This window comes from Hemibagrus wyckioides, linkage group LG02 (assembly GCF_019097595.1).
Source record: "Hemibagrus wyckioides isolate EC202008001 linkage group LG02, SWU_Hwy_1.0, whole genome shotgun sequence".
Lineage (NCBI taxonomy): Eukaryota > Metazoa > Chordata > Actinopteri > Siluriformes > Bagridae > Hemibagrus > Hemibagrus wyckioides.
In genome coordinates this window covers 21,360,897-21,387,770 of record NC_080711.1, presented here as the reverse complement: position 1 = coordinate 21,387,770, position 26,874 = coordinate 21,360,897, and the positions used below count along the sequence as shown (strand labels likewise).

General features: G+C 37.1%; 1 protein-coding gene, 2 pseudogenes and 1 gene segment (V, D, J or C); all 4 read right to left on the bottom strand.

Moving 5' to 3' along the window:
* Positions 1–321: 321 nt before the first annotated feature.
* LOC131343666 (Ig heavy chain V region 3-6-like) lies at positions 322–1,497 on the bottom strand. The segment is given in 2 exon segments: positions 322–1,362; positions 1,452–1,497. Coding segments are annotated over 2 exon segments (363 nt in total).
* Positions 1,498–11,966: 10,469 nt separating this feature from the next.
* On the bottom strand, positions 11,967–14,720 carry LOC131343680 (uncharacterized). Of its 2 annotated transcripts, none has more exons than XR_009203167.1 (2): positions 13,726–14,720; positions 11,967–13,058 (listed from the first exon to the last, which is right to left on the bottom strand). XR_009203167.1 is itself a non-coding variant. In XM_058375533.1 (2 exons), the coding sequence occupies exons 1-2, from the start codon at positions 14,497–14,499 to the stop codon at positions 12,855–12,857; spliced, it is 753 nt and encodes a 250-aa protein (XP_058231516.1). In that variant the 5' UTR covers positions 14,500–14,531; the 3' UTR covers positions 12,030–12,854. The 2 variants fall into 2 exon arrangements, 1 of the variants encoding a protein (XP_058231516.1); XM_058375533.1 differs by having other exon boundaries at positions 12,030–13,058; positions 13,951–14,531.
* A 2,067-nt stretch (positions 14,721–16,787) lies between these two features.
* LOC131364379 (immunoglobulin heavy variable 4-61-like) lies at positions 16,788–17,278 on the bottom strand (annotated as a pseudogene).
* A 1,088-nt stretch (positions 17,279–18,366) lies between these two features.
* LOC131364374 (immunoglobulin heavy variable 3-33-like) lies at positions 18,367–24,964 on the bottom strand (annotated as a pseudogene).
* Between the last annotated feature and the right edge of the window lie 1,910 nt (positions 24,965–26,874).

Here is a 26,874-nt window from a genome sequence, read left to right as displayed (position 1 = left end):
AGAACACCTCTAATCATTTATAAAGGGGTTTGATTTGCATGACAGTGTTTAGGCTTTCGAAAGACATGAGGCATTTCCTGAAAATGTGAAAGCATGAATATTTACAAAATATTAGTTACTTACTATTTATTTAAAATGTAGTTTATCAAACAGTGTGTATGAAGCAGCCTGGTTTAATGAGACACTGATATAATGGAGCTGTAATGTCTTAGCTTCATAACAATGCTGTAGTTAGAGTTTATGACTTTGATGTAAATCCCAGGAGAACATGTTCTCATATTTATGACACACCTTCAGTCCTTTAAACCTCAAAATGTTGGGTAGATGTTGTGTGAATAAAGAAAAAACAACCATCACAGGCCTTAAATCTTAACAAAAAGTATAATGTTCAAACATTTCTAATGTGTGTGCAGGTTAAATATACAGTATACAGTTCAAAGATTGAGTAAACTTTTCAGTTGACTGTTAATAAAAAAATGGAACAAAATTTGCACAACTGTTCAAATGTTTGGAATTTTTAATTTTCTTTCATTTTTTATGTAATCATTTATTATTTCATTAAGGAAGTTGTTAAATGTGATGAAAAATGAAAATGGATGTGTGTGATTTTCTGGGAAAACTCATCAGATGCAGTTAAAGGAGAATTTTGGAAGTGAAAAAAACCTCAGTGTTAAGAAACCATTCATGAAACTGTTTCTATTGACTGTGTAATACAGGTTCAGATATGTTAATGTAAAAATCCTGTGTAAGGAGTGAATTCAACAAACAGTCAGTCTGTCTGAAGATTTGTAAAACCTTGCTGTAAGTGTGATTTCCTCACAGAGTGAATGTCAGATATTGATAGCTGTGCATCAGAGTGAAATGAACATGAGCCTAATCAATTCAGTTTGTAATCAGATACCGACTGTCAAATTGTCCATGATGCTCTGGTGCTGCAATCAGAATTGTTATCATTATTAATTATCTTTTAATGAAGGAGAATGTTGGGAGCTAGCACTGTTTCAGTTTACTTGGAGTTTTTGTACAGGGATGTTGTTTATTTGTCTCACTGTGGATCACGAGCGCAGTAATACACAGCTGTGTCTTCAGTCTGCATGTTCTGTCCTGTTAATGTCACTGTGCTGCTGGACGTGTCTCTGGAAACCTGAAACCTGCTTTTCAGTTTCTCACTGTAGACAGTGCCACCAGTATGAGTTATATATCCGATCCACTCCAGAGTTTTTCCGGCAGGTTGTCGTATCCAGTGTGTCCAGTAGCTGCTATCAGTTAATGAATATCCAGACACTTTACAGGTCAGAGTCAGTGACTGACCAGGAGTTAATACTGTGGATCCGGTCTGGATCAGCTCAACACAGTGAACACCTGTTAAAGAAAAGTTATTTTAATGATGTAAAAGTGAAAAGCTTTAAGGAACCAAAACTGTATTACAGGTCAAATGTAAAAACACTTACAGTGTACGGCTGCCAGCAGCAGCAGCAGTAGGGATGTAGAGATCATGGTGTGTGTTGAAGCAGAAGAAGTAAAAGCTCTTGGTCTTTGTTGCTTAAATATATAACAGGGAAGGACATTTGCATAGAGACACTCCTTATCTTAGGCCAAAACGATTTTGAATTCTTTTATAGGAGAAAAGCTTTTCTTAAACTTTTCTAATCTTTCTTATTTTAAATACCTAAAAGTATGAAAACCACATAATATAGTAGAAATAAGATAACAGAAAGAAGGGATAAAAAAAGTTTGGTGTGTGCTGTTACAAGAAAATGATCAGTGACAGTGCCGTGATGTCAGAGCTCACACCTTGAAGTTATTATTTTTTTTCCTAATACAACCTAAATCAGCGTTTTTACTTTAATTATAATATTCCAGTTGTATTAAGTGCTGAACAATATGCTGTATATTATTTTGTTCATAATTATATTCTATTATATTGTGAAATGTCTGTAAAACATTTAATTTCCCATTATCACTTATGTTATAGCAGCTATATACAGTTGCTTCTTCACTAGACTCTCTCTTTTCTCTTTCTTGAAGTTAATAAGACAATTTGTTATTGAGAATCCACAAATAGCAAAGCTCTCCACTTTGTTGTGCTTGAAAACTTGACTGATGTTTTTTTTTATTTGATTACTGATTTGCAGTGGCGGGCCGTGCATCTCGCACCTAGGCCTTCACTGGTGTCCTTCCTGAATTAATCCACCTCTATACCATCATTATGACGCCACCATGGACATCGCTAGCCCATTTTAGGGGGGCTTTAGTCCCCCTAACATTTCTACTCAGCCCTCCTAAAATTCGGCGATTCTCCATAAACTGTACACAAATTCTTGATTGCCTCAGTCCCCTTTAAACTTCATATGAAACGGCGAAAGACTTCGGCTCTTCCCCGTCTTTCAGCACGTTCTTCAATCCGCAGACCGCAGCGTCACAGCGCGAGGATCAGAGGACAAGTGTGTGTGTGTGTGTGAGTGTGTGTGTGTGTGTGTGATCAGGAAGACTCGTATTTGGCTTATTCAGTACTCAAATGTTATACACATCTATGCAATACAGTGGAATGCTGCATTAAGTTTACCATCCTACCCTGTTAGTCTTTTATTTATTTAATTATTTGTTTATTTTTTACTATTATACCCTACAGCCCCCCTTAAATGAAAATTCTAGAATCGCTCCTGGATGCCACAGCAATAGATACTAATCAACTGTGAAATAGCAAAGTAAAAAAGAAATTAGTCTACAGTATTTCACACCTCACAAGGAATAGTCAATTTTAAGCAGCAAACTGCAATCTCCGGAGGACGCAGCATCCGAAATGAGATGCGGTGAACATAGAAACAATACATATGGCTGACTACTCCAATTCTTCAATCAAAGGACGGGACATTGCTGACGTAAACGTATGCCTGCTAGATGGCCCCAGTGACGCCAACTCAAAATCTGATTGGTTAACGTAACAATTTCATTGCCACTTATTTTAAGCTCCAGGCGCCTACACTATTGATTCTGAAGGCCTTAAGGCAGATTTTCACTCTGGTAGCACATGATGTCAGCCACTGGCTGAAATATGATTGGATAAATACTCTTATCATAAATATACACTACTGGAAGCAGCGCAACCAAGAGAAAAGCTATGAAATGTAGAGAATAGACAATTGGGAATAATTTAATACACATTCATGGAAAAATATATTAAATATATTAAAATGCAAGTCAGTGATTCAGATCACTGCTGTTTAGGCCAGCAGAGAAGGCCTTGCTGACCCTGATGGCCCACCACTGCTGATTTGTTTTCAGTAGTGTTGGATATGTTCAGTAATCAGTGACTGAAACTATTTATTTATCGTATTTTTTTTTCCATTTGTTGGTCCTCTGTGAGAATTTGGCTATAAGAGATTCAGTGTTTGATGATATTTGTTAAATTGAAGTGTGTGATGCTTCAGGAGAGACAACACACAAGAGTGCTGCTTACTGTTTGATAGTTTGAATAGAGTTTTTCAATGTTAATATTGAAATTGTTTAAATTAAAGACACAATGAAAATTTTCTAAGGAAACTTGCAATGGAGAAGTAATTGCATCACTGCCTTGAAACCCACAAATGTGTGTGTGAGAGATATCTGATATCCCCAGATCAAGCCACATATCAAACCCCATAGTTTCATTATTGAGCTATTTGTAGAAATTCAGTTCTCTTCAGGTTTTAGTGGAAGACAAAGTACAAAATGGATTTGATGTTAATGAAAGACTACTAAATGTTTGCATTCTGTCATAATTACTAAAAGTAATAAGAAATAAATGAATAATCTAAACATTTTTTATCTAATTTTTAATGATCATTTTTATTATCCTTCCATGAAAAAGCATTTATGCAACATTTATTATCTATATGAAATAAATGAGGAAATCATAAACCCTTATTTAAACAATGCTGCTCTGGAGATTCATTATTTAAATAGAAGAGATGGTTTGGTCTCTGAAACCTATTGGCCAGATGAAATGAATCAGCAGCAATGCTAGTGTTTTTGTACAGTGTTTCCTCACATTTCTGCTACAGTGCTCTTCGGGCACAGTAATACACAGCTGTGTCTTCTGCTGTCACCCCAGAGAGTTTCAGATACACCATGCTGTTGGAATTATCTCTGGTGATTTCTGTTCTCCCTTCAAAAGATGTATCCAGTTTTACTGCCATCAGTATAGATGTACCCCATCCACACCAGTGGTTTGTTTGCCTGCTGTCTGATCCAGTGCATTTGGTAGCTGCTAAAAGTGAATCCAGATCCTCTGCAGGAGAGACTCAGCGTGTCGCCAGGTTTCTTCTGCACTGTTGTTTGTAATGACTCAAGACTTTGACAATTAAAATATTAGATTAATCAATATTTAATACAGATACCTGCAAATAAACAACTTAATCAAAGGTTAATTAAGAAACTCACCAATGAGGCTGATTAGTAGCAGGAATAAAGAGAGTGGGATCTTCATGGTGAGTGTTGATGAGACTCAATTGCTCCACTTGGCTCAGCTTCACATAAATACTGCAGTGACACTCAGCAATCTGGATTTGCATCATGATGCCAGAAACCATTGACGTTGATGAGCATTCTCTGTCAGAAGCTCATTGGAGCAGTTCCAGGGTCAGTGAGGTGGTAACTTTGGTACAGTGACTTGACTGAAAACTTCTGTGAGGTCAGTCTTGAAAGTGAAGTGTTGAAATCTTCACTTTGTTCTGGGTTTTAGGGCCTTCTACATGATTGGCTTGAGAAGAAAGAGACAGATAAGGTTTAAGCAGGCTGGGTTCTAAGACACAACCTCACCTTTTTTTCCAAGGAATAATGGGTTAGCCAGCCATGGGGAAGCTAAGACAATATTAATGGGGTTATTTGGTGAACTGGTGACCATGAATGACTGAGTTTCCATGTTTAATATATTCATGTGCATCTGAAGGAGATGGTGCATTGAGTTCCCTCCCCTCCTCTCAGTGGGGTGTCATGTTGCCTTGTTCCAGCCATTAATAGCCTGCATTTGTCTTTAGTTACTTATGAAGAGCCCCTAATCTGTTATACAGCCCTTGAAAAAAATAAGATACCACTGCCTTGAACCCTACTGAAAACCTCTGGAATGTCATCAAGAGGAAGATGGATGGTCATAAACCATCAAGCAAAGCTGAGCTGTTTGCTTTTTTGCAAAAAAGAGTGGTATAAAGTTCCCCAACAGCAGTGTGAGAAACTGGTGGAGAGCATGGAGCCAAAACTCATGCAAATCAGGGTTATTCCACCAAATACTGATTTCTTAATGTTATTTAGCCAAAGCATTAACACTTTTTTTTTTTTTTTACAAATTATTTGCATTTTGTTTTATTTGAGTTATTAAAGCTCTGCAAATACTGCATGAGTTATTTTGATATGTTGCCATTTCCTTTAAATATACACTCTAAATAACAATAGTTATATTTTGAATTTAGGAGAAATATTGTCAGCAGTTCACAAAAAATGAAACAAACCTGTTCATCTTACCAATACATGACCCTGTAAGAAAAAAACATAAGAAACTGATTATTTTGTAGTGGTGTCTTTTTTCCAGAGCTGTAGGTCACTTTCAAAAGACTAAGCTGGAACAGGTAATAAGAATTAGTTCTAGGCAATTAAATAAAATAAATTAAAATGATGCAATTAAATAAAATAAACAAATGATATAAATATATGAATTTGTTTTTCATATTTCTTTTGTAAATCATTTTATGGTAGTTTCACTGTAAGAAACCACAGGCAGCAGGGCAGCTAAAAGAACAGGTGCATCCTGTTTGTATAACAATCATTAAACTGTAATGCAAATAATATTCATAAATGTATTTAAGTTTGTCAACCTTCTGGAATTATAAGGGCATCTGCATGAACTGTAAAATGTCTGATCTTCAATTAAAAAGCAAACAAATAACTACACTTGTTAAAGTCAGTACACTCTGTAAACAGCCAGCATAATCTCTCCACTGTGCAAATGGACAATGGGTTTTAAACACTACTGATGTCCTTGTAGTGGCCAGTCACCTGCAGCTTAATTCAATGTAATTAATGACTCTAGGACTCTTTTTAAGCATTTAAATTGATAAAAACCTTTCAGTTCAGAGTCCAGATCTTTAACTAATTGATATGCAGTAACTAATTATTAAGGAACTCAGTGTTTTTAGGGAAGGATGGCCTACAATTCCTCTTCATCATGAAAATCACAACAAGAACGTTATTAGTCAAGGTTATTACTGATTAAATAAGATACCTACTGCATTGTGTGTTAGTGATAGGTTACAGTTAGACTATTTGAAATGCACATTTTCCTGGGTAAAGTTCCTGTTCATAGTTTCTAATCTCTTACCCCAGCTGTAAGTATCAGAGCCTAACATACAAATACACTCCAAAACTGCTAAGCAAATCAACCCAAAATATCTCCACTATGCAAATGGACAATGGGTTTTAAACTCTACTGACATCCTTGTTAAATAAATTGTGAAAATTAAAATCCTAATTCATATATACTGTAGCATCTATGTATGTTTCTTGAAGTTGAATAAACTTGCAGATTATTATAACCTCAAATGTGTGTGTGTGTGAGAGAGAGAAATTGTCAGATTATGCCCTCTGCTGACTATGTGGTTAATTGCAAATAATTAAATGAATATAGCAAACTAATCCGAGTCTGAGAAATCAGACACATAGATCAGGATTTACTGACATATTTTACCATGTAAATCACCAAGCTATGATGCCAAAGTGGTGCAAATTCAGCGTTCTATATATCCACGAATGAACAATGACTATTAATAAATAGATGCTTTCATCAGTTAATTGTAACGTACCATTTCAGTTTCATAGTTCTATGAGAAAGATAACATTGAGGTTGTGGATGAGGGGGTCCCACTGAGTGAAGGTATCAATGTCCAAACACACTCCATACACTCCTTCATTAATTCAATGAACACAATGTATTTTGTCACCCCACCCATGCCCATCTGAACACCTACCATGAAGGGATGCCATGATCTCATCTACTCCCACATGCCATGACCAGTATTATCATATAACTCCTGCAACATAAAGAACAATGGAATACCAGGCTTTTTTGTTTGAATAAGATTAATCACATTAAACCATATTAACATGTATAACACAGTACCAAACAGTGGGACTAATATCTTGTAATATAGAGTGACACAAATGTTTAGAATAAAAAAATCTTGTAAAATCTGGATGAATAAAATTAAGTAAGACTGAGGGACAACATGAGATTGTACAATAGGTCCCCTACATACGAACATGTTCTGTTACGAGAGCTCGTTTGTAAGTCCAATTTGTTCGTAAGTTCAAAAAACATTGTCTAGGTACAAGGATACTAACGCAATTGGCTATACAGAGTATATTACAAAAAAAGAACGAGCAAAAAAGAAAAGAACGAGCAATGTCTGAAAAGATCGAGCAATGTCTGCCATCTTTTCACCTCACTCCATTCTCTCTATTCTCTCTTTCACTTTTGTCTCCATCATTATTGCTTGCCGCTTCTTAGCAGTACCAGCTTCAATCCCGCTGCTTTTACGCTTGCTTCCGAACATCCTGGGATTGCAGAGGATGCACGCTGCATGTACGTGACAAAGTACTCCGAACATGTGATCTAACTTTCACGATTGAACATGCACGAATGCATGTTCGTATCTTCGAAAGTTGGTAACTTGAATGTTTGTATATAGGGGACTTACTGTATTATGACTTGAGGGAAATTACACAGTCGGATACAATGTAATGATGTGAAAACTTTATTTGACCTATCATTAAAAGCACCAATATAAAAGTACTTGCCATTCTCTGAGTTGAGGGTAAACGCATCTCTTCATCCCTGGAATTTTGAAAAATGAAAAGGACACAGAGCTGTGAATGACAATAAAACACAAAGAAAACATGTCTGAGAGAGTACACAGCAAACAGCTATGATATGCGGAAGTATAACTTACAATGTCAGGATGTTGTGGACTCCCTATGTTTGTGGCGTCATCAGAACTGTGGTGAAGATCAGGAGATGATGCCACGGGTAACAACTTTTGTAGCTGCTGTTGTGTGCATTTCCTGGATAAAAATGTTTATAAAGTAAAAAAAAAAATTAAAAAATTCTCAAACTTTGTTTCTTGTATCTTTGATTGCTTGTCTCAGTATACCACACCTGTTGATATTTGCATTATTATAAAGCACTTTGCACCACACAACATAAAATTTAGCCAACTGCACAGGAAAGCTTACACCATCATTAAGTTGTGGCCTTTCATCGTCAGAACTGATGTGGTGATCTTGTGTGGATATGGCCCTCTTCTTTGAAAGGGAAGTCTTCAGGTTTTGTATCACCTGGCCCTTGGCTGCCTCTTTAATTCTGGCTTGCACTGCCTGCCAGAAAATGTGTACTGTATAGTTTAAAAAAGAGAGAAAATATGGACAAGAATATATTCACAATGTGAAAGAAATCCTCATGCATTTTGGAGAGGCGTGCTTAGTGGGTGTGATTATGTCTTTGTCCCACGGAGAAAAACGCCTTACTCATACTGGACTCCAACTTCAGAGTACAAGAAAGCATTAACTTTCTGCTAGCTAACATTACCTGCATTTCCTAGCATGTAAGCATGTACAGTACCACACATATTGTACATAAAACATGTCTAAAACTGGACTGTCAAATTGAAAACATGGCGTTTGTCGAAATTATTCATATCCACTCACCACTCTGGCCTTTTTAGGCTCCACCATGTTGTTGGCTTGGTCTGTATTTTGTTTTTTCATGCGTGCGCCTCTGCTTTCCTCCTCGGTCCAAATATCTTTACCCAAAATATACAAATTCTTCTTTGTGAGGAGTTCTTTGAAAGAATCTAATATAAAAGAGCAAAACAACCTTTATGGGAACTTTTTATACAAATAAACAGATTGCTTATAAGTTAGCTAAAAAACACTAACCCCCAAATAGCAGGACTTTAGCTGGCACTGTCTTTTCTGGTTCTTTTCTGCTGGGCCATTTTATTTCATGCCAATTATCGTCGCTGTCAAGGTCTGGCTCGGATGTCACTTGGTTAATTTGTTGGTCAGAATAACCAACAATGTGCGACGTACTTTCCACCTTTACCGTTTTATTAAAGAGGTAAAAAATAGTGAACTGGAACGACATTTCGACCGCTAGCACCGCGCACCTACATTCAAGTGAAACGAGCAAACACGCGCGGTATAAATTTCGTCCCCAACTCTGATTGGCTGACAAGGAAAATCAGGAAACACTTCACCCAGCAATTCAAAAGTTTCAATTTAATTTAGAATCATGACAGCAGAAATTTTCAAGTCAAACGTCATCATGGCATCAAAACGAAAACTGAAGAATCATTTGAATGATGATGATGATGATGATGATGATGATGACCCACAACCGACTCTTAACAACAAAATATAGAAGACTCCCGCAAAAACAGGTAAGATGACTGTCATCATGTGAATGTTATATATTATATGATTGATTTGTACAGGACTTATTACCAATTATTTTTATACAGGAGTAATTCTCTGATTATTGTCATGATTTCTTTTTATTGTTTGTTCTGTAAAGAAAATCAGGGAATGTTTGTTTAATTGCAAGGTTTGTTTTGTCCAAACAACCAACCAACAGTCAAAAACTCCAAAGAAGTTAAATAAAACAAACAAACAAATATATATATATATATATACAAATCTCATGTTTGAGAATAGATCCACAAAATATTTTACACATAAAGGTAATCTACTTAATTTCAGCTACTTGTGGGCAGGGGTGTGTTGGTGATGCGGGGTAGGGGGGATTAAGCAGGGAAGTTGTTTTGTTGTTGTTGTTAATGCTAGTAAAAGGCTTTAAACATTTTAAGATAGCCCTCTCATTTGATTGGCACAAGTTCTTATAATAAACTTCTTTTTTTCTGAGCTTGACACCCCTACTTTAGTGGCCCTAACTGTAGTGCCCTGACAGTCATAAGGCCACAAGTCTCCATAAAGGATTCTATTGAAAACTTTTAAAACATAAATTTCAAATTCAATAGTATGAGTCTTTATTTGTTTTCATCATATTGTCATAAAACCTGTTGGTTAAAAAACACATTTTTCTAATGGATAGATCATTGTTTTTCTGTTTTGTTTTTTAACAAGTTTTGACTGCAGTGTACAGTATCTGCAGAAACTGAGGCCCTGTCCACACGAACACGGGTATTTTTAAAACCGCAGCTTTTTTTATGCGGTTTGGCCGTTCATCCACATGCAAACGCAGCATCAGGTCTCTGAAATCGAACATTTTTGAAAACTCCTGCCAGGGTGAAGTTTTTTAAAAACTCCGGTTTCAGTGTTATCGTGTAGACAGAGAAACCGGAGATTTTTGGCTTGTGACGTCAGTGTACGCGCCGTTGTTTCCTTTGTTTGATGTCAGATTGTGCGCCACTGTCTTCTTTGTTTACATGAAACAAGTCTGTGCAATGGCGGATGTAGCCAAAATATTGCTGCTGATAACTGCGCTAACAGGGCTTCTAACATGTATTCAGATACATGCCCAGTTTTTCCATTACATTGCGGAACAGAGATGTCAGAACGCAATCCTACGCCGGTCACTGCTTATGACAACTCTCCCTCGACACCCATCTCGCCGTCATCGTCGCCGGTTTTGAACTCTAGTTGGTGGGAGAAGTTCGAGAATGAAATGGTCATTTCTGAAAAATGGCGAGAGAATTTTCGCATGTCAAGGACATCGCTGTTGTCTTTGAGTGAGCTGCTTCACCCACACATTGAAGAAAAGACAACTGTAATGAGATCACCTGTCAGCGTTGTAAAAAAAGTTAGCTGACATGGGGAGATTACGGAAGACGGCAAACGCCTTTGGATTGTCAAGACAGGTGGTGTCAAAAATAGTAAGGCAAGTGTGTGAAGCTATTACAGTCCATTTGGGCCCTGTCTATATACAATTACCTGTCACTGAGTCCAAAGTAGAGGAACTTGTAGCAGGCTTTCACCGAGCCCATGGCATCCCTCAGTGCATCGGTGCTGTGGATGGGACTCGTGGAAATAAGACAGCCATGTCTTATGCTATGGATTACTTGAACAGAAAGGGGAGATTCTCTCTTAACATTCAGGCTGCGTGTGACTACAAGTGTTCATTTTTTGATGTCATTGTGAAATGGCCGGGTAGTGTCCACGATGCCCTTATTTTTGCAAACTCCATACTCAACACACATTTGAAAAATGGCACAATCCCTTCCTCAAAAAAACAAATTCTAGAACATGAGGAATCCATTCCAGTTTTCCTTCTTGGGGACCCAGCATATCCTTTGCCTAGGCATATCCCTACCTGATGAAGGAGTATGCAAATGGGGGGAGCATTGTTCAGGAACAGTATTTTGGACTGTCCTTATGTCAAGCTAGAATGTTCATTAAATGTGCTTTTGGCAGACTGAAAGCACGGTTTGTGTTGGACAGGGAGATGGACATTAATCTAAATGACCTTCCCTTTGTCATCTGTGCCTGTTTTGTGCTCCATAACTATTGTGAGGCCACTAAGGAGATGATGGGCGAGAACATCAAGTCAATTCAGCATGACAAGGACAACCAGCCAGACACACAGACTTATTTCAGAGCCGACTGCATCACAGGAGAGGGGAAGAGGGTCAGGAGAGTGCTTACAGAATTCCTTGATCCATAAAATGACTTCTTTCTGTTGGCCGCTTATACCAGTCTTCTCTGCACTGTATGTGTGTGTTACATGCCAGTCAAACCTGAACATGTAAAAAAGTGTGTTAAGTTAAACGTTTTTTTTTTTCCATTCCCACAGGTAATCATTGTTAACACAATTTTATTTAAAATGAAAGCTGTATGTGGTTGTCATGTTCTTGAGATTACAGCACTTATGGCACAGAGCATTAATCTTATGTTAAATAATAACATGGACATCTGTACAGTTTTTGAACTTTTTTTTTTATTGAATAAATTTTTGATATTGTTGGCACTGAAACAGCCACTGCACAAAATGTCATAACTTGCCTGAATACTGTTTCAGCACTATTTAACAAATGAACTTAATGAGCATTGTCAGCTCATTTTGGTGTCACCAACAACCACTTAAAATAAAATAAAGTAGCATAACCTGACCTCATAACCTAAAATTGAGGGTTAAATAAAGTAGGTGGCAAAATCATGTTGTTGGCGGGCCAAGACAGCAACTAAGAAACAAAATCAAAAACCCATGTAATGAGGAAGGCACTTGCAAATTACAAGATAGTACAAAATGAGCTGTCTTTACAGAAAAACTTTTTTGTACAACAAAATTTAAAAGGTCTGACAGCCCATTAAAGACTTCTTATATTCCAGTGCTAGCTGTTTTGTATATAGAATATCGGAGCTGCCTAACAGCTAACACAACACATTCAACAACTCAAGAACAGGTGGATTTCAGCAACAGTCTTTAAACACAAAGTTTTACTTAGTCATGACTCTAAAGTATATTAATAATAATAAAAAAACAATAAATAAAAATGAATAAAATACAAAGATGCAGCTCAAACCATAGCCTTCTAATGTTTTGTGGCAAGAATTTCAAATGTCATCCTGAAAAAGGGCTTGTGTGATGGAAAACTGCCCGTATCTCTGTACAGGTGAGGTAGAGCCAGGTGTGTGTGGTGATAGACTTATAGTAGTGTTTGGTGGAAATGTGGAAGGTGTAGTGTTGGGTGGAAATGTGGCAGCTATAATGTTGAGTGGTGGTGAAGATGCATAGATGTGTCCATAAGGGCCCCTGGTTTGGTATGGTGGCACGTTGAATGGTTGTGGTAGTGGATGCATTATAACTTGTCTCAGTAGTGAAAATCCATCTGCAATTGACTCTCAAGACTAGTAGATAATTTCCTGAAATTTTCAGAAGCATGCCTCTCCGATGTCTCCATCATGTCCAAAATTCTCTTTTTCATCTGGATGTCTTCTTCGACTGCATACAGCAACTGTGTCTCAGCTGGAAGCTTTCTTTTAAGTCTGTCCTGTTTGTGTGCTTTGAGTTTTGCCTTGAAAAGAGTAGATTAAAATAATTTTTTCAAGCTAGCATACATAATGTTAAAACTACATAGGCAAGAATGACAATATACATTACAACGAATAAGTTAGCCACATAACTACATGTGTTGTGGTTCACAACAACACCATTGGTGGAATATAACCAAGTATATTTACTCAATTACTGTACTTAAAGGGAGAGTCCACCCAAAAAACACAATTCTGTCATCATTTACTCACCCTCATGTTGTTCCAAACCTGTATGAGTTTCTTTGTTCTGCTGAACACAAAAGAAGATATTTTAAGTAATGCTGGTAACCAGAGAGTTGACGGAACCCACTGACTTCCATTGTATTTTTTCCTTCTATGGGAAGTCAATGGGTGCCATCAGCTGTTAGGGGACCAACTTTTTCAAAATATCTTATTTTGTGTTCAACAGAACAAAGAAACTCATACAGGTTTTGAGGGTGAGTAAATGATTTTGCATTTTTGGGTGAACTATCCTTTTAAGTACAGTTTTGAGGTAATTATATTTTGGGTATTTCCATTTTGTACTACTCTATTTTGAAGGCAAATATTGTACTTTTTACTCCAGTAAATTTATTTGATAACTCAGTTATTACTTTGCAGATTCAGAATATTAATACTCAACAGTATAAAAAGTAAGATGAGCCCTACCTTTACCAAATGTTTCACTAAAGAGATGAGCACATTAATACATCAATACTTAAAATCCAGTAAAAAAAAAAATCTGTTATTCTAAAAGGGGCCATTCTGCACTTTTACTTTTACTGATATTTATATTCTTCTACACAGTACTGGTAGGCATATAGAGTTAGTCTGCAGTTTACTTTTATAAACATATGCATTTGCTTAATGATCAACGATTAAACGCTAAAATACATGAAGTAGATCTCTTCTCTCCTTCACCACCGAGGGGGCCAAATTGCTGCCGTCAGACTCTTGAAGTTTATCAGACACAGAAGACATTTCCACAAACGACAAGTCAAGTGTAGATGAAGATGCAGAATCCGATCTGCAATGAGAAGCCGTAATAACATCTGTCGTTTCTATACCAGATGAAATGGTAGTCGTTGCTGGTGAACCACCCCTTATCAGCTCACATACTTCAAAGTAGAGTAGAACCACTCTGCCGTGACTGCTTTTCCGACCGGAGTCCACCGCTTGTCTGTATTTCCCCCGTATCACCTTTAGCTTGTTGGTGATGATGGCCCTGGTTATATCCTCTTTCCGATGAGGAAATTCTGTGGACGTCTCAGGAGGGTACTGCTCAAGGAAAAGAGCTAGGACGTCAGCGTACTTGGACTGACAAGACTCCCAGTCCACGTTTTCCTGTGTTTTAGTATTTTTATATTCAGTTGTGACGTTAAGAAATAATTTTACTTCATTATCAGTCCACACATATGATTCTCCCCTTCCTCGGTGTGCCATGTTGTTAGCCTAGCAGAACCGGTAATAACATTTTTCTCAGGCTTCTGATTGGCCAACATGGCTTTACGGTTGAGATTATATTGCCACCTGTTGGTTTGGCATGCTCTTGACAGTGCTTCAGACTGCGTTTTTGCGTTTTCATGTGGACAAGATTTTTTTTTAAAAATGAAGGAGGAAAAACTCTGTTTTTAAAAATACCCGTGTACATGTGGACTAGGCCTCAGTCTATGACCCGGCTCCACGAGTCCGCTGAGAATCAACTGAATCAGTCTATGACCCGGCTCCACGAGTCCGCTGAGAATCAGCTGAATCAGTCTATGACCCGGCTCCACGAGTCCGCTGAGAATCAGCTGAATCAGTCTATGACCCGGCTCCACGAGTCCGCTGAGAATCAGCTGAATCAGTCTATGACCCGGCTCCACGAGTCCGCTGAGAATCAGTTGAATCAGTCTATGACCCGGCTCCACGAGTCCACTGAGAATCAGCTGAATCAGTCTATGACCCGGCTCTGCGAGTCTGCTTTTTCTCTGCTATGTTTAAGAACTGCAATAATGTTAATGTATAATATATAATGTTCTGTATTGTTTCATAAAAAAAAACTTGGACTCATGAATCATGAGTTAATATGCAGAATCGGATCATTTAACTGGGGTGAGTCAGTCAGGTCCCATCTCAAAGAATTAAAATGATTCCTGCTGCTGTAAATGAACACAAACTGCTGGTATGTTGTTGGGCTGAATGTTTCAGTATAAATGGTTCAAATGCAGGATTTCATTTGCATGACACGCCCACTAGAGATATAAAAACATTCACAGAGGAACAGCTGAGATGAGAAAAAGCTTCCTGTAAGACTCTGGGTGTGTTTCATGCTGTCAGGTTCATCACTGCTCTTTACTCATTAGATCTCATGTCTTTTTAATCCATCACTGTGTATCACTGTAACTCAAGCTGAATGCGTATTAATGAGATGTTAAAAGATGATTTCATATACAGACTGCAGACACACAGGGAAATCAAACACCATTTTGTTCCTTTGACCTCCTTGGATCTGAAAATGTGGGTTTATCATGTGACTAGAGCAAGTATGTGTTTTTGTACTGATGTCTAAGGGGAAGTATCACTGTGTGTCACGGGCGCAGTAATAAACTGCAGTGTCTTCTGTCTTCATGCTGTTCATCTGCAGATACACCTGCTTCTTACTGTCGTCTCTGGAGATGGTGAAACGGCCCTTAAAAGTGCTGGAGTAATATATGTAACTACTACTACTGTAGATGCTTGCAACCCATTCCAGTCCTTTTCCAGGCGCCTGTCTGATCCAAGCCAGGTAATGGCTACTAATGTCTAATCCAGAGGCTGTGCAGGTCAGTTTATGAGACTGATCAGGTTTGATGATCACTGGATCAGACTCGGTCAGTGTCTGACTGCAGGAATCTGCAAGAACATACAAACATTTATGTTCATGTTAAAAAAGCAAATATGAAAATCCTTAAAATGATGCTCTATATGAAATGAATAATTATACTAACATTGAATGAACATTGCTAAAGAAAAGTAACTCAAAACACTGCCTAGTCCCATCTCAAAGAATTAAAATGATTCCTGCTGCTGTAAATGAACACAAACTGCTGGTATGTTGTTGGGCTGAATGTTTCAGTATAAATGGTTCAAATACAGGATTTCATTTGCATGACACGCCCACTAGAGATATAAAAACATTCACAGAGGAACAGCTGAGATGAGAAAAAGCTTCCTGTAAGACTCTGGGTGTGTTTCATGCTGTTTCGTTCACACGAGAGAAAGCTGTCCTCTCTATGAATCAGAAATCAGTAACTTGGTCCTGTATTGAGAATAATTTCACCTTTATCTAAAATACAGCAGAAGCAGAAGATCTCAGTGACAGAATAAGTAAGGAATAAAACACATGGGGCATGATGTTGTATGAAAATAATCAAGGACAGGGTGCTGGGATACAGTAGCATGTGTGGACGTGTTTTGTTCTTCTAATACCTCTCTCTGTATCTTGTTGTTTATTGACTCAACATTATTGGAGGAATTATTGTATCAATTTGAACTCAGTTATATGAAGTAAAAACTGCTTTCAAACATGTGAAACAGATGGAATGTTAACTGGACATTCAGACATTTTTCATTTCAAACAGCAACATATTCTTCATAACAATGAACTGAGTAAACTTTTTATTAGTTTTTGTTAAATAATTAGCTGAGTGTTTAGACTGTAAGTGTTTGTAATGTGGGAATTAGTTACTTGGTAAAATGTTGTTTGTTATTTAATTTAAGAAGTGAATTGCACTGCAGCTTGTCGTGTCACTGTGTGGATCACGAGCGCAGTAATACACAGCTGTGTCTTCAGTCTGCATGTTCTGTCCCCCTAAGGTCACAGTGTTACTGGAAGTGTCTCAAGAAACCACAAACTTGTCTTTAAGTGAATCTTTCTTATTAACACTGCCATTATAATAAATGGTGTTGATCCATTCTAAAGCTTTTCCTGCAGGTTGTCGAATCCAAGCTGTTCCATGGTGGCTGCTGCTATCAGTGATAGAAGCTCCAGACACTTTACAGGTGATGGTTAAAGTCTCTCCTGGCTTTATAAGCAGTGAGTCTGGCTGGATGAGCTCAGTAGCACAGAACACATCTGTGAAAAGAGAAAAAGAAAAGGTTGACATGTCCAACTGAAAGGATCAGATGAAATAATAAAGCTTCAATCCAAACACTCACAGGGGGCGAGAGCCAGCAGCAGCAGTGGAGCTGAAGCTAACATGTTTGTGTTGAAGGAAGACTAATGAGCAGTTGAAAACTGATCTATTTCCAGTTCACTCAAATTCATCTGAATCTCTGCCGTAATACATGAAAATAATAATAATTAGATAAACAATCCTTTGTCATTATCAGTCATGTGTAAGCTGCACTCTAGAGAATTACATTAACACAGAAATGATTCTCATGTCAAATTTGACTCTGACATGGTGAAATATTGCAGTGTTTTCTGAACAGCATGAACTACATTTAACATTATAATCAAACCGTTCAATAGAACATGATGTTCATTCTGGTATAGTCTGCACTCTAGAGGCTTTAACTGATGAATCCAGAGAGAAATAGCTGAGAAGATTCTAGATCAGGTGTTTTTAAATTCTGAAGAAGAATTGTAATCTCTAGAGAGCAGAAGGCAAAGCTGAAATCTAATATCTATCAACAACTCAACAGTGAAACTATTCTCTATACTTCATCTACTTTATTATTCAAAAGTTTAAAATGATCTTCTTCAAGAAATTGAATCAGGAATCAAACAGGTGACTTGTCTTCTGTAAATTGTACAACTATACACTCAGTGTTCCTGAAATGACATTTGTTCTCTTGTGGACTCCTGAACACATAAAACCTGCAGATGCAGACAGAGAAATTTAACTGCAATTTATTTAGAGTCATGTAGAGAACCAGAAAATGAACATTGTTGACGCTGTTAAAGCCAAACTGCCAGTATAAAAGTACAGATATAATGGGTGATCAGAAATGGTATCACTTGGTCTTTAGAGAGCCTGAATAGTGGGTAAGATTTTCAACATTTCAAGAAAACATTAAAGTGTTTAATACACATTTATTTATTTCTGGATTGTAATATAATCAATTGTAAACAAAATCTAATTGAGCTTTTCAATAACCACAGAACATAATAGATAAATGATTACAGTACATGTGACTTGTTCAAAATAAACACTGTGTGAAAATGTGTGTCTGGTTTTAGTACAGCTGCTTCCTTAGATCCAGTCACTGTGGCTTCTCGAGCGCAGTAATAAACTGCAGTGTCCACTGTCCTCAGAGTCTTGACCTCTAAGTACTGTGTTGTACTTAGAGGTCAAGACTTGCTGAGACGTCTTTTGTAAAGGTGAGCTGGTTCTTCACAGTCTCTGTATATATTGGTTGATTTTTGCCAGCATCCATCTGTCCAAGCCATTCCAGAGCTTTCCCTGGTTGCATGTAGTACTCAGTCATATCAAAGCTGTGTATCTTACAAGAGATCTTCACAGTTTCTCCAGGTCTCTTTACCACAGCAGGAGACTGGTCCAGTCTGATCTCATCACTGCTGACACCTAGCAGATAAAACATAACAATCCAAGATGATCATGAACACAGACAAGATATTCTGAGGGTAGAAATATAAAGTAAAGTAGTCTCAGGTACCTTTGGTTATCATTATAACAAAGATGTAGTAGTGAGTGACCCTCTGCCCCATCATCAACCTCTTTGATTCAGTCGTGTGACAAACTTCTGGTGAGCAAGAGGCTGATTTTTTTTTTTTTTTATAATACAGGACAAATTTTCATAAAAAAACTTAATGTATTAGATTTCATAGTTTCATGAATCCTTCGTGAAAACAAGTGTGCTGCTGCCCCCTAAAGGTGATTTTTATATTCAGGCGTTTGTAGTAGAGTACCTGACAAGTACATTTCGTTTGATCTCTCATCAGATTCTGTGCTGCTGAATAGACTCTGTGTTTCCAAATTCAGGAATTAACTATTGACCTGTAGTGTTCTTGCAGCTGGGCATAAGAAATAGGAAGAATAAAAGCATGAATAGTACAGTATATAGACAACTAGTCATCAGAATCATTGTCCTGGAGCTGATTTGCCAAGACATTATAATGTAAATGTGATAAATAACATGGGAATTATTATTAATATTAATAACTACTAGAAGAGATTGGAATAAAGAAGAAGATCTCAAAGCTGAGTGTAAATAGATGTTGTTCTTTATAATAAATGTCTCTGCAGCTTCCTGCTGAGGGAATATTTACAGCTCATGAGGACGTGCTTGTGTAAGTTTTTGTACAGCTCTGGAGTCTGTTGTGTCAGTGTGAGTCTCGTGCACAGTAATAAACTGCCATGTCTTCAGCTTTCAGACTCTTCACTTCTAGGTACAGCATGTTTTTACTGGTGTCTTTATTGATGGAGAACTGGCCCTGCAGTGACAGAGTGAATATAGTGCCATAGTGCCATTGTCAATACATTGACAATCCACTCCAGTCCTTGTCCTGGTTTCTGATAGATCCAGTTCATGTAGTTGCTTCCCACTGAGAATCCAGAGACAGTACAGGACAGAGTGACCGACTCTCCAGGTCTCTTCACCACAGAAGCAGAGATTAGGAACTGTCCATAAGAATCTAGAAGAGAAGAGTAGAACTAGGTAATGGTATCTTATAATGATTATAATTCTAGTAATTATCTTACATAAAAAAACTTACATGAAATGAGTAGTAATAAAATACACTGTCCTAAAATCATCCTTCTCTGAGTTCTGCTTCACCCAGATTTAAAGTGTATGGGAGTGTTATCTATCACAGAGCTCACTGGAAACTAGAGCAGCCAAGAACATGCTGTTTATACACGACTCTATTTGAATAGGGAGTGTCCATGACCACTATGGAGGTGTTCAATCCACAACCACATGCTGCTCACTGTATAGCTATCTGAATGATAAGGTAACTTTATAAATCCCTACAACAGAATGTTTCTCTATCAGAAATGGAACACAAGTCAAATAATTTTTGAAGATGCCTTACTTATCTAATGAACACATTAGGAAACATTCAAGAACCTGTTTTACTAAATGTAGCTATTTATAATAAATGTCTCTGGGGTGCAGGTCCCTGCTGAGGGAATATTTACAGCTCAGGAGGATGTGCTTGTATACGTTTCTGAAGTCTTTTGTGTCAGTGTGGCTGTCGTGGACAGTTATATCCTGAACCATGTCCATCACTGAACATAAACAGGTTAAAATTTGGGTTGTTGTGTCACAGTAACTCATTTTGGAGCACATGGCCCGCTAAAGCCCCTTCCTGAAACAGACACTGACACTGAGCACAACTGATAAAAGGAACCAATTTGTTTTGTGGTTGTTTCATAATATTACTTTAATATTAAAAGTACAAAATGTTGTTTTGAATTCATAAAAATGTCATTATTTTCAAAATGCTGTGATAAAGGAGTAAAACACATCGGGACATGCTGTCATTGTTACAGGACAGTTCAGAATATACAGGTAAGATCAAGTTTTAGAGAAGGGTTTGAGTGTTTTTGTGTAATTTTGCACCACATCAATTATTGCACCTCACACTGTGAGAACAGACTGTGTGTTAAACACAACACACTGCTGGAAACATGCTGTATTATTCCTGAATCCACTCAGTAAACACTGATTCCATCTGTTGATTAAAAATCCTGTAAAATGAAAACTCTTTCAATAATGTTTTCTTTTTTATGTAACTTTGTATGACTGTGTTTTAAAATGCTGAAAATTATTACAATTTTATTCCAGTGAAAGAAAGTGAATGTGTGACTGAGATGATTTATTAGTTGCATTGAGAGGATGTGTGTAACATGTCTCATAAGGTTTTTGTAAGAGGAATCCACTATTCTGTCTCACTGTGAGTCACGAGCGCAGTAATACACAGCTGTGTCTTCAGTCTGCATGTTCTGTCCTCCAATTGTTATTGTGTTAGTAGAAGTGTCTCTGGAGATGCTGAACTTATTTTTCAGTTTGTCACTGTAAGCTGTATCCCCATCATAATAGATGATTCCAATCCACTCCAGAGCTTTTCCTGCAGGTTGTCGGATCCAAGCTGTATTATAGCTTGTAACTGAATATGAAACCTTGCAGTGGATGGAGAGACTCTGGCCTGGCTGGACTGTCATGGAAGCAGGCTGAGTCAGTTCCTCACCATGTACATCTGTGGAGGAAAACACATGGTGATATCTCACACAATATCTGCTGCACCTTTATTCTTCATCTAGTAAATGAATGAATTTGATAAAGCACTCACAAGAAGCAGCTGCCAGCAGGAGCAGTAGAGATGTAGAGAACATGGTGTGTGTTGTTTGTACTGGAGTCTTCTCTGTTCTCCAAAGTTTAACAGACACCATCACATCATATAAATAGAGTGAGATCCAGCTCTGATGCTTGGATTTGCTTATCTGCTGATGATGGGAGGAGAATGTATCTGAAATGTATTTAAATCATGAGGAGGAGATTCATCTGATGGAGGATATGTGGGTTTATAATGGGGAGAAAAACTCTTTTGTTTGAGAAAAGACACTTTTATAAATTTTATAAACCCCATTATAAAAAGATTTTATATTTGGAACATTCTTTTTTTCAAACAAAGTTCATGATATAATTTACCTAAAACTGTCCATTTTTTTTGTTTATCCATTATATGCTCTCAAACTGTCTGTAATGTGATTAGGACTGATGAATTTATACAAAATACAGTATACCTATAAAATTGGAATAAATATTACACACATGTTTAGTGGTCTAAACTCTTATATGGTACAACGTGTCAGACAATGTCATTTCTTTCCACCGTGATGGCACACTGTGATCAAGTCTGCGATGCTTCTGCACCATAATCAGAATGATATCTTGAAAAGCTAGAACTTTATTTGAGGTTGAGAGACATGCAAAAGAGAAATTAAAGCTTTCAGATTTATTTATACTAGACAATGTTGAACACATGAAGTCTTTTCCAGGTCAACACATTTATTTTTAATGTAATAATGAATAAACTGCAAAACTTAAATTTAGTAGAATGACTGTGAGTTAAGTAACATTTAACTCTGAATTTAACTCTTTATTGCGGCCAGCCTAAGGCATACCTGTGCAATAATCATGCTGTCTAATCAGCGTCTTGATATGCCACACCTGTGAGGTGGATGGATTATCTCAGCAAAGGAGAAGTGCTCACTAACACACATTTAGACAGATTTGTGAACAATATTTGAGAGAAATAGGCCTTTTGTGTACATAGAAAAAGTCTTTGAGTTCAGCTCATGAAAAATGGGGGCAAAAACAAAAGTGTTGCTGCAGCAGCAGCAGTAGGGATGTAGAGATCATGGTGTGTGTTGAAGCAGAAGAAGTAAAAGCTCTTGGTCTTTGTTGCTTAAATATATAACAGGGACATTTGCATAGAGACACTTCTTATCTTAGGGACAAAATGGGATGGATTCCTCTACACATGAAAATCTTCTCATCTAATGAACCTCTGTAATCTGTGAATATAAATCTATAAAATATGGAACATTAAGAGACTTTATCAGGTGTCTGAATTTTTTGAACAAGATCTCTTTATTTATAATTTTACAAGATACAAACAAAAAACAGAAGAAATACAACATAGCCCAACCCAACCCTCTACCCATCAGACATAAAGCATCAATTACATTGTACAAAGAAGACATGAGAACAACAACAAAAAAAACAATAAAAAAATAAATAAATTAATTAATAAATTAAATAAATAAAATAAAATAAACAAATAAATAACAGTAAATGAATAACTTTAAAAAAAAGCCTCTTCTTGGGGCTGTGTTCCCTACTTGTGCTTTTCAACAAATGACAAAAAAGGTTGCCAGTTTGCATAGAATTTTTGGGAAGATCCTTGCAGAGAGTATCTTATTTTTTCCAGTTTAAGATATTTCATGGTCTCTTTAATCCAGTGAGGGAAAGTAGGGGGGTGGGGGTCTAGCAAGGAGTGTGCAAAAGGCCAATATTTCACAATTATAGCTACGTCTGCACAGGTTTTGTGTTACAACACCAAATACCGCTATAAAAGGAGATGGGTCTATTGGCAAAACTATTATTTCTGAGAATGCACCAAAAATCAATTTCCAGAAATTATACAAACACAGGCATGTCCAAAACATATATAGAAGGCTTGCAGGAGCTTGCCTACATCTGTCACAAATAGGGTCTAGCTCTGGCCAGAATTTAGATAGCCTCACCTTTGACCAGTGGAGTCGGTGTACCACCTTAAATTTCACAATCATATGTCGTTGACATATAGATGACAAACAGATCTGTTTAATAATATTCTGCCAAGTTATCTCTGAAATTTGTTCATTCAGATCCTCTTCCATGGCTTTTTTAAGCAATCTAAATACGCCAGGTTATGCTGATTGAGGAGGTTATAAATTTTGCCAATGATTTGATTGGAATCTTTTCCTACCTTAAAAATAGAGTCTAATAGGGATGCAGAAAGTTATGAAGGAAAACAATCAATATGTGAAACCAGAAAGTTTCATACTTGCAGATATCTAAAGAAATGGGACCTGGGAATCTTAAATCTGTTAACTAATTCATCAAAAGACGCAAAAGTATTATTTATATAAAGATCTTGTAATGTATATATCCCACTCTTCAAATATCAAAAACCCAAATATCAAAGGCATTGTCCATTATTGAAGGAGTGAACATATGGTTTTTACTTAAGGGGGCATGTAAGGAGAGACTATGAAGGGCAAATGATTTTCTAAATTGATTCCAAATCTTTAGGATTTATAAGATTAGAGGAATAGCGAGAGACAGGTTCAGGCATTGGAAGTTCAGAGCACATTAAAGAGGATAGGGAGACAGGTTCGCAGGAATTCCTCAGGTCTGTTAAGAGAACTCACTCTTCATATACACATATTCAGTAAGGAGTAAAACACTTGGGGGTGTGTTTTTATAGGACAATAATCAAGGAGCAGGTGGTGTGATGTCAGGAATTGTAGAGGTGGTGGTTGTATGTGCCAATAAATTAAACGATTACAATTTATTTATTAATTAATTAAAGAAGAATACGGTATAAACTCTTTGTTTATAGTTAACAGTTAATGTTGTGGAACCTTTGTGAAATGTATGTATTTAATACTCACTGATTAAAAGTTGGCATTTTTTCTGTAAATGTTATTATTTCCCTTTTTGGTCCTCTTTGGAAATTTGATTTTAAGAGACAGTCTCAGTGTTCAGTGTCTCAAAGACATAAAAATGATGGAGTATCTAACTCTGACTGAGGATATGAGAATATGTTGTACTTATGACCACTTTAAGGAAACATAAAATGGTACAGTATATTTGTTAAGCTCTAGCGCCACCTGCAGATCTTGTGAAAATGCCCTGTATATTGAATGCACTTTTCTCTTTCACCACATCTGTGGGAGGATTTTGGACGGCTGATTAAGATGTTTGTACCACTGTGGTTTCTAGCACAGTAATACACAGCAGAGTCCTGTGTACTCAAACCAGTCAGCTGCAGATACACCATGTTTTTGGAGTTGTCTCTGGTAATTTCCAAACGTCCCTCAATGTGTTTGGCATATATAGTTTTACTGGCATCATACCAGATAGCCCCAATCCATTCCAGAGCTTTTCCAGTTTGTTGTCTGATCCAGTTCATGCCATAGCCACCAAAGTTAAACCCAGATCCTTTACAGGAAAGACTCAGAGTTTCTCCAGGGTTTTTATTACTGAACCAGTGGGAATAGACTCAAGACTTTGACACTGAATACCTGCAACATAAACAAGAAAATATTAGTGTATAATAAACAATGAAAAAGATATTTGAGATTCAGCATGAAAACTCACCAATGAGGCTGATAAGTAGCAGGAATGAGGAGAGTGGGATCTTCATGGTGAGTGTTGATGAGACTCGATCGCTCCACTCAGCTCAGCTGCACATAAATACTGCATGGACACACAGCAATCTGGATTTGCATCATGATGTCATGATAGAAAACATGTGGGAGTCATGATGCTGTAACAGAGAGGAACAGGAACTAAACCTTCAACCTTCTCACACAAATTCTAATCTGTTAAGGTGATTATATTACATACTACATTATAATAATAAGCTACTACATTATAATAAGTTCTTGTTAGTGATATTATTATAGTGTTTATCGTGTGCAGTAATGTTAGAAATCTATACTACAACTATTTCAAAAATAAAATAACTTGAAACACTTGGTTGTCATTATTTATTTATTTATTTATTAATTTATTTTTGTCAGTGTTGTATAGTCAGGAGTTATTGGGACAGTTCCTTGGCAGACTCCTAGGGGTCCTGGCAAGTGGTTTATTTATTACTGTGTTATTCCTGTGTGGGCGTTGCCACGCCCTTTCCTAATGTATTTTCCTGCTTTCTCACCTATCCCTTGTTTTCCCTTGATGTGCTGCTCTATATATCTTTGTCCTTCTGTATTGGTCAGTGTCGGTCATTATACTCATATGTGTCGACGTAACGGTGTATGTGTGCCATAAGGCCGGACGCCATGTAATTTATGTTTTTATGTTATAGTCATGTTTTGTTGAGGTTATTTAATTTTCCATGTCATAATTATGGTTTATTGCTGTTACGTTTAATGTAGTTGTGTTTTGTTTTGTTAAATTAAACCAGTGCATGTACTGCATCCCTGTGTTTGGGTCTGATCTGCTACTTCGGGCGATCAAGCTTATGGCAGATATTCGGGTTTAATCCCCTAAAATTGGGATTTACAGCATTCATCTGCCACCATGAACATAAAGAATGACTGGAGTTGTTCTTCTGCTTACTAACCAATGAATGAACTGTGTGTATTTACTGGTGATATATCGTTCATTCTAATAGACATGTTATGCATGGAATAAAACTGGTAATTCAAATTGTTTAGAAATGCTCTTATAACTCTTCTCAGATTGATGGGCAGCAACATCACTGCTGACGTCTTTTCTTCTTGCTGTTGTGTTAACACACACATGAATGCTCCAGAAAAGCAAACTGACAAAACTTCTACTTCTATAGAGATGCTGATGATAAGTTATTTAAGGGCTTTTGATTAGCAGCACCTGGCTGCTACTTACCATATTAATCCCTATGGAAGCAGTGAGGGCATATTTAGTTCTTTACACATGGTTTCTACAGATTACATTCACTTTTGTTAAATAAATAATGACTTGGTGTAATTTGTCATTTGATGTTCATATGAGGTTGTATTTACCTAATTTTAAGATCTGCTAAGGACAAGATGATTTTTTATTTTAGCATAATACATAAACCCACAGGGTTCAAGAGTCTGTACTTTCTTTTTCATATGACTGAAAACATAGTACAGTATATATTGTGAAATAATTTCATTATCTTTTATCAGTATGAATGTCCTGATAAAGATCACAACAATCTAGATGCAGTAAAAGTCACCAAGTGATAATATATCGAAATATTTTGGTTCTTTGACCTCCATGAATCCACAGGTTCTGAAAATGTAGGTTTGTCATGTGACTATAGTAAGTATGTGTTTTTGTACTGATGTCTAAGGGGAAGTATCACTGTGTGTCACGGGCGCAGTAATAAACTGCAGTGTCTTCTGTCCTCATGCTGTTCATCTGCAGATACACCTGCTTCTTACTGTTGTCTCTGGAGATGGTGAAGCGGCCCTGAACAGTGCTGGAGTAAGTTATGTAACTACTGCTACTTGAGATATATGCAACCCATTCCAGTCCTTTTCCAGATACCTGTCTGATCCAAGACATGTAATAGCTACTAATGTCTAATCCAGAGGCTGT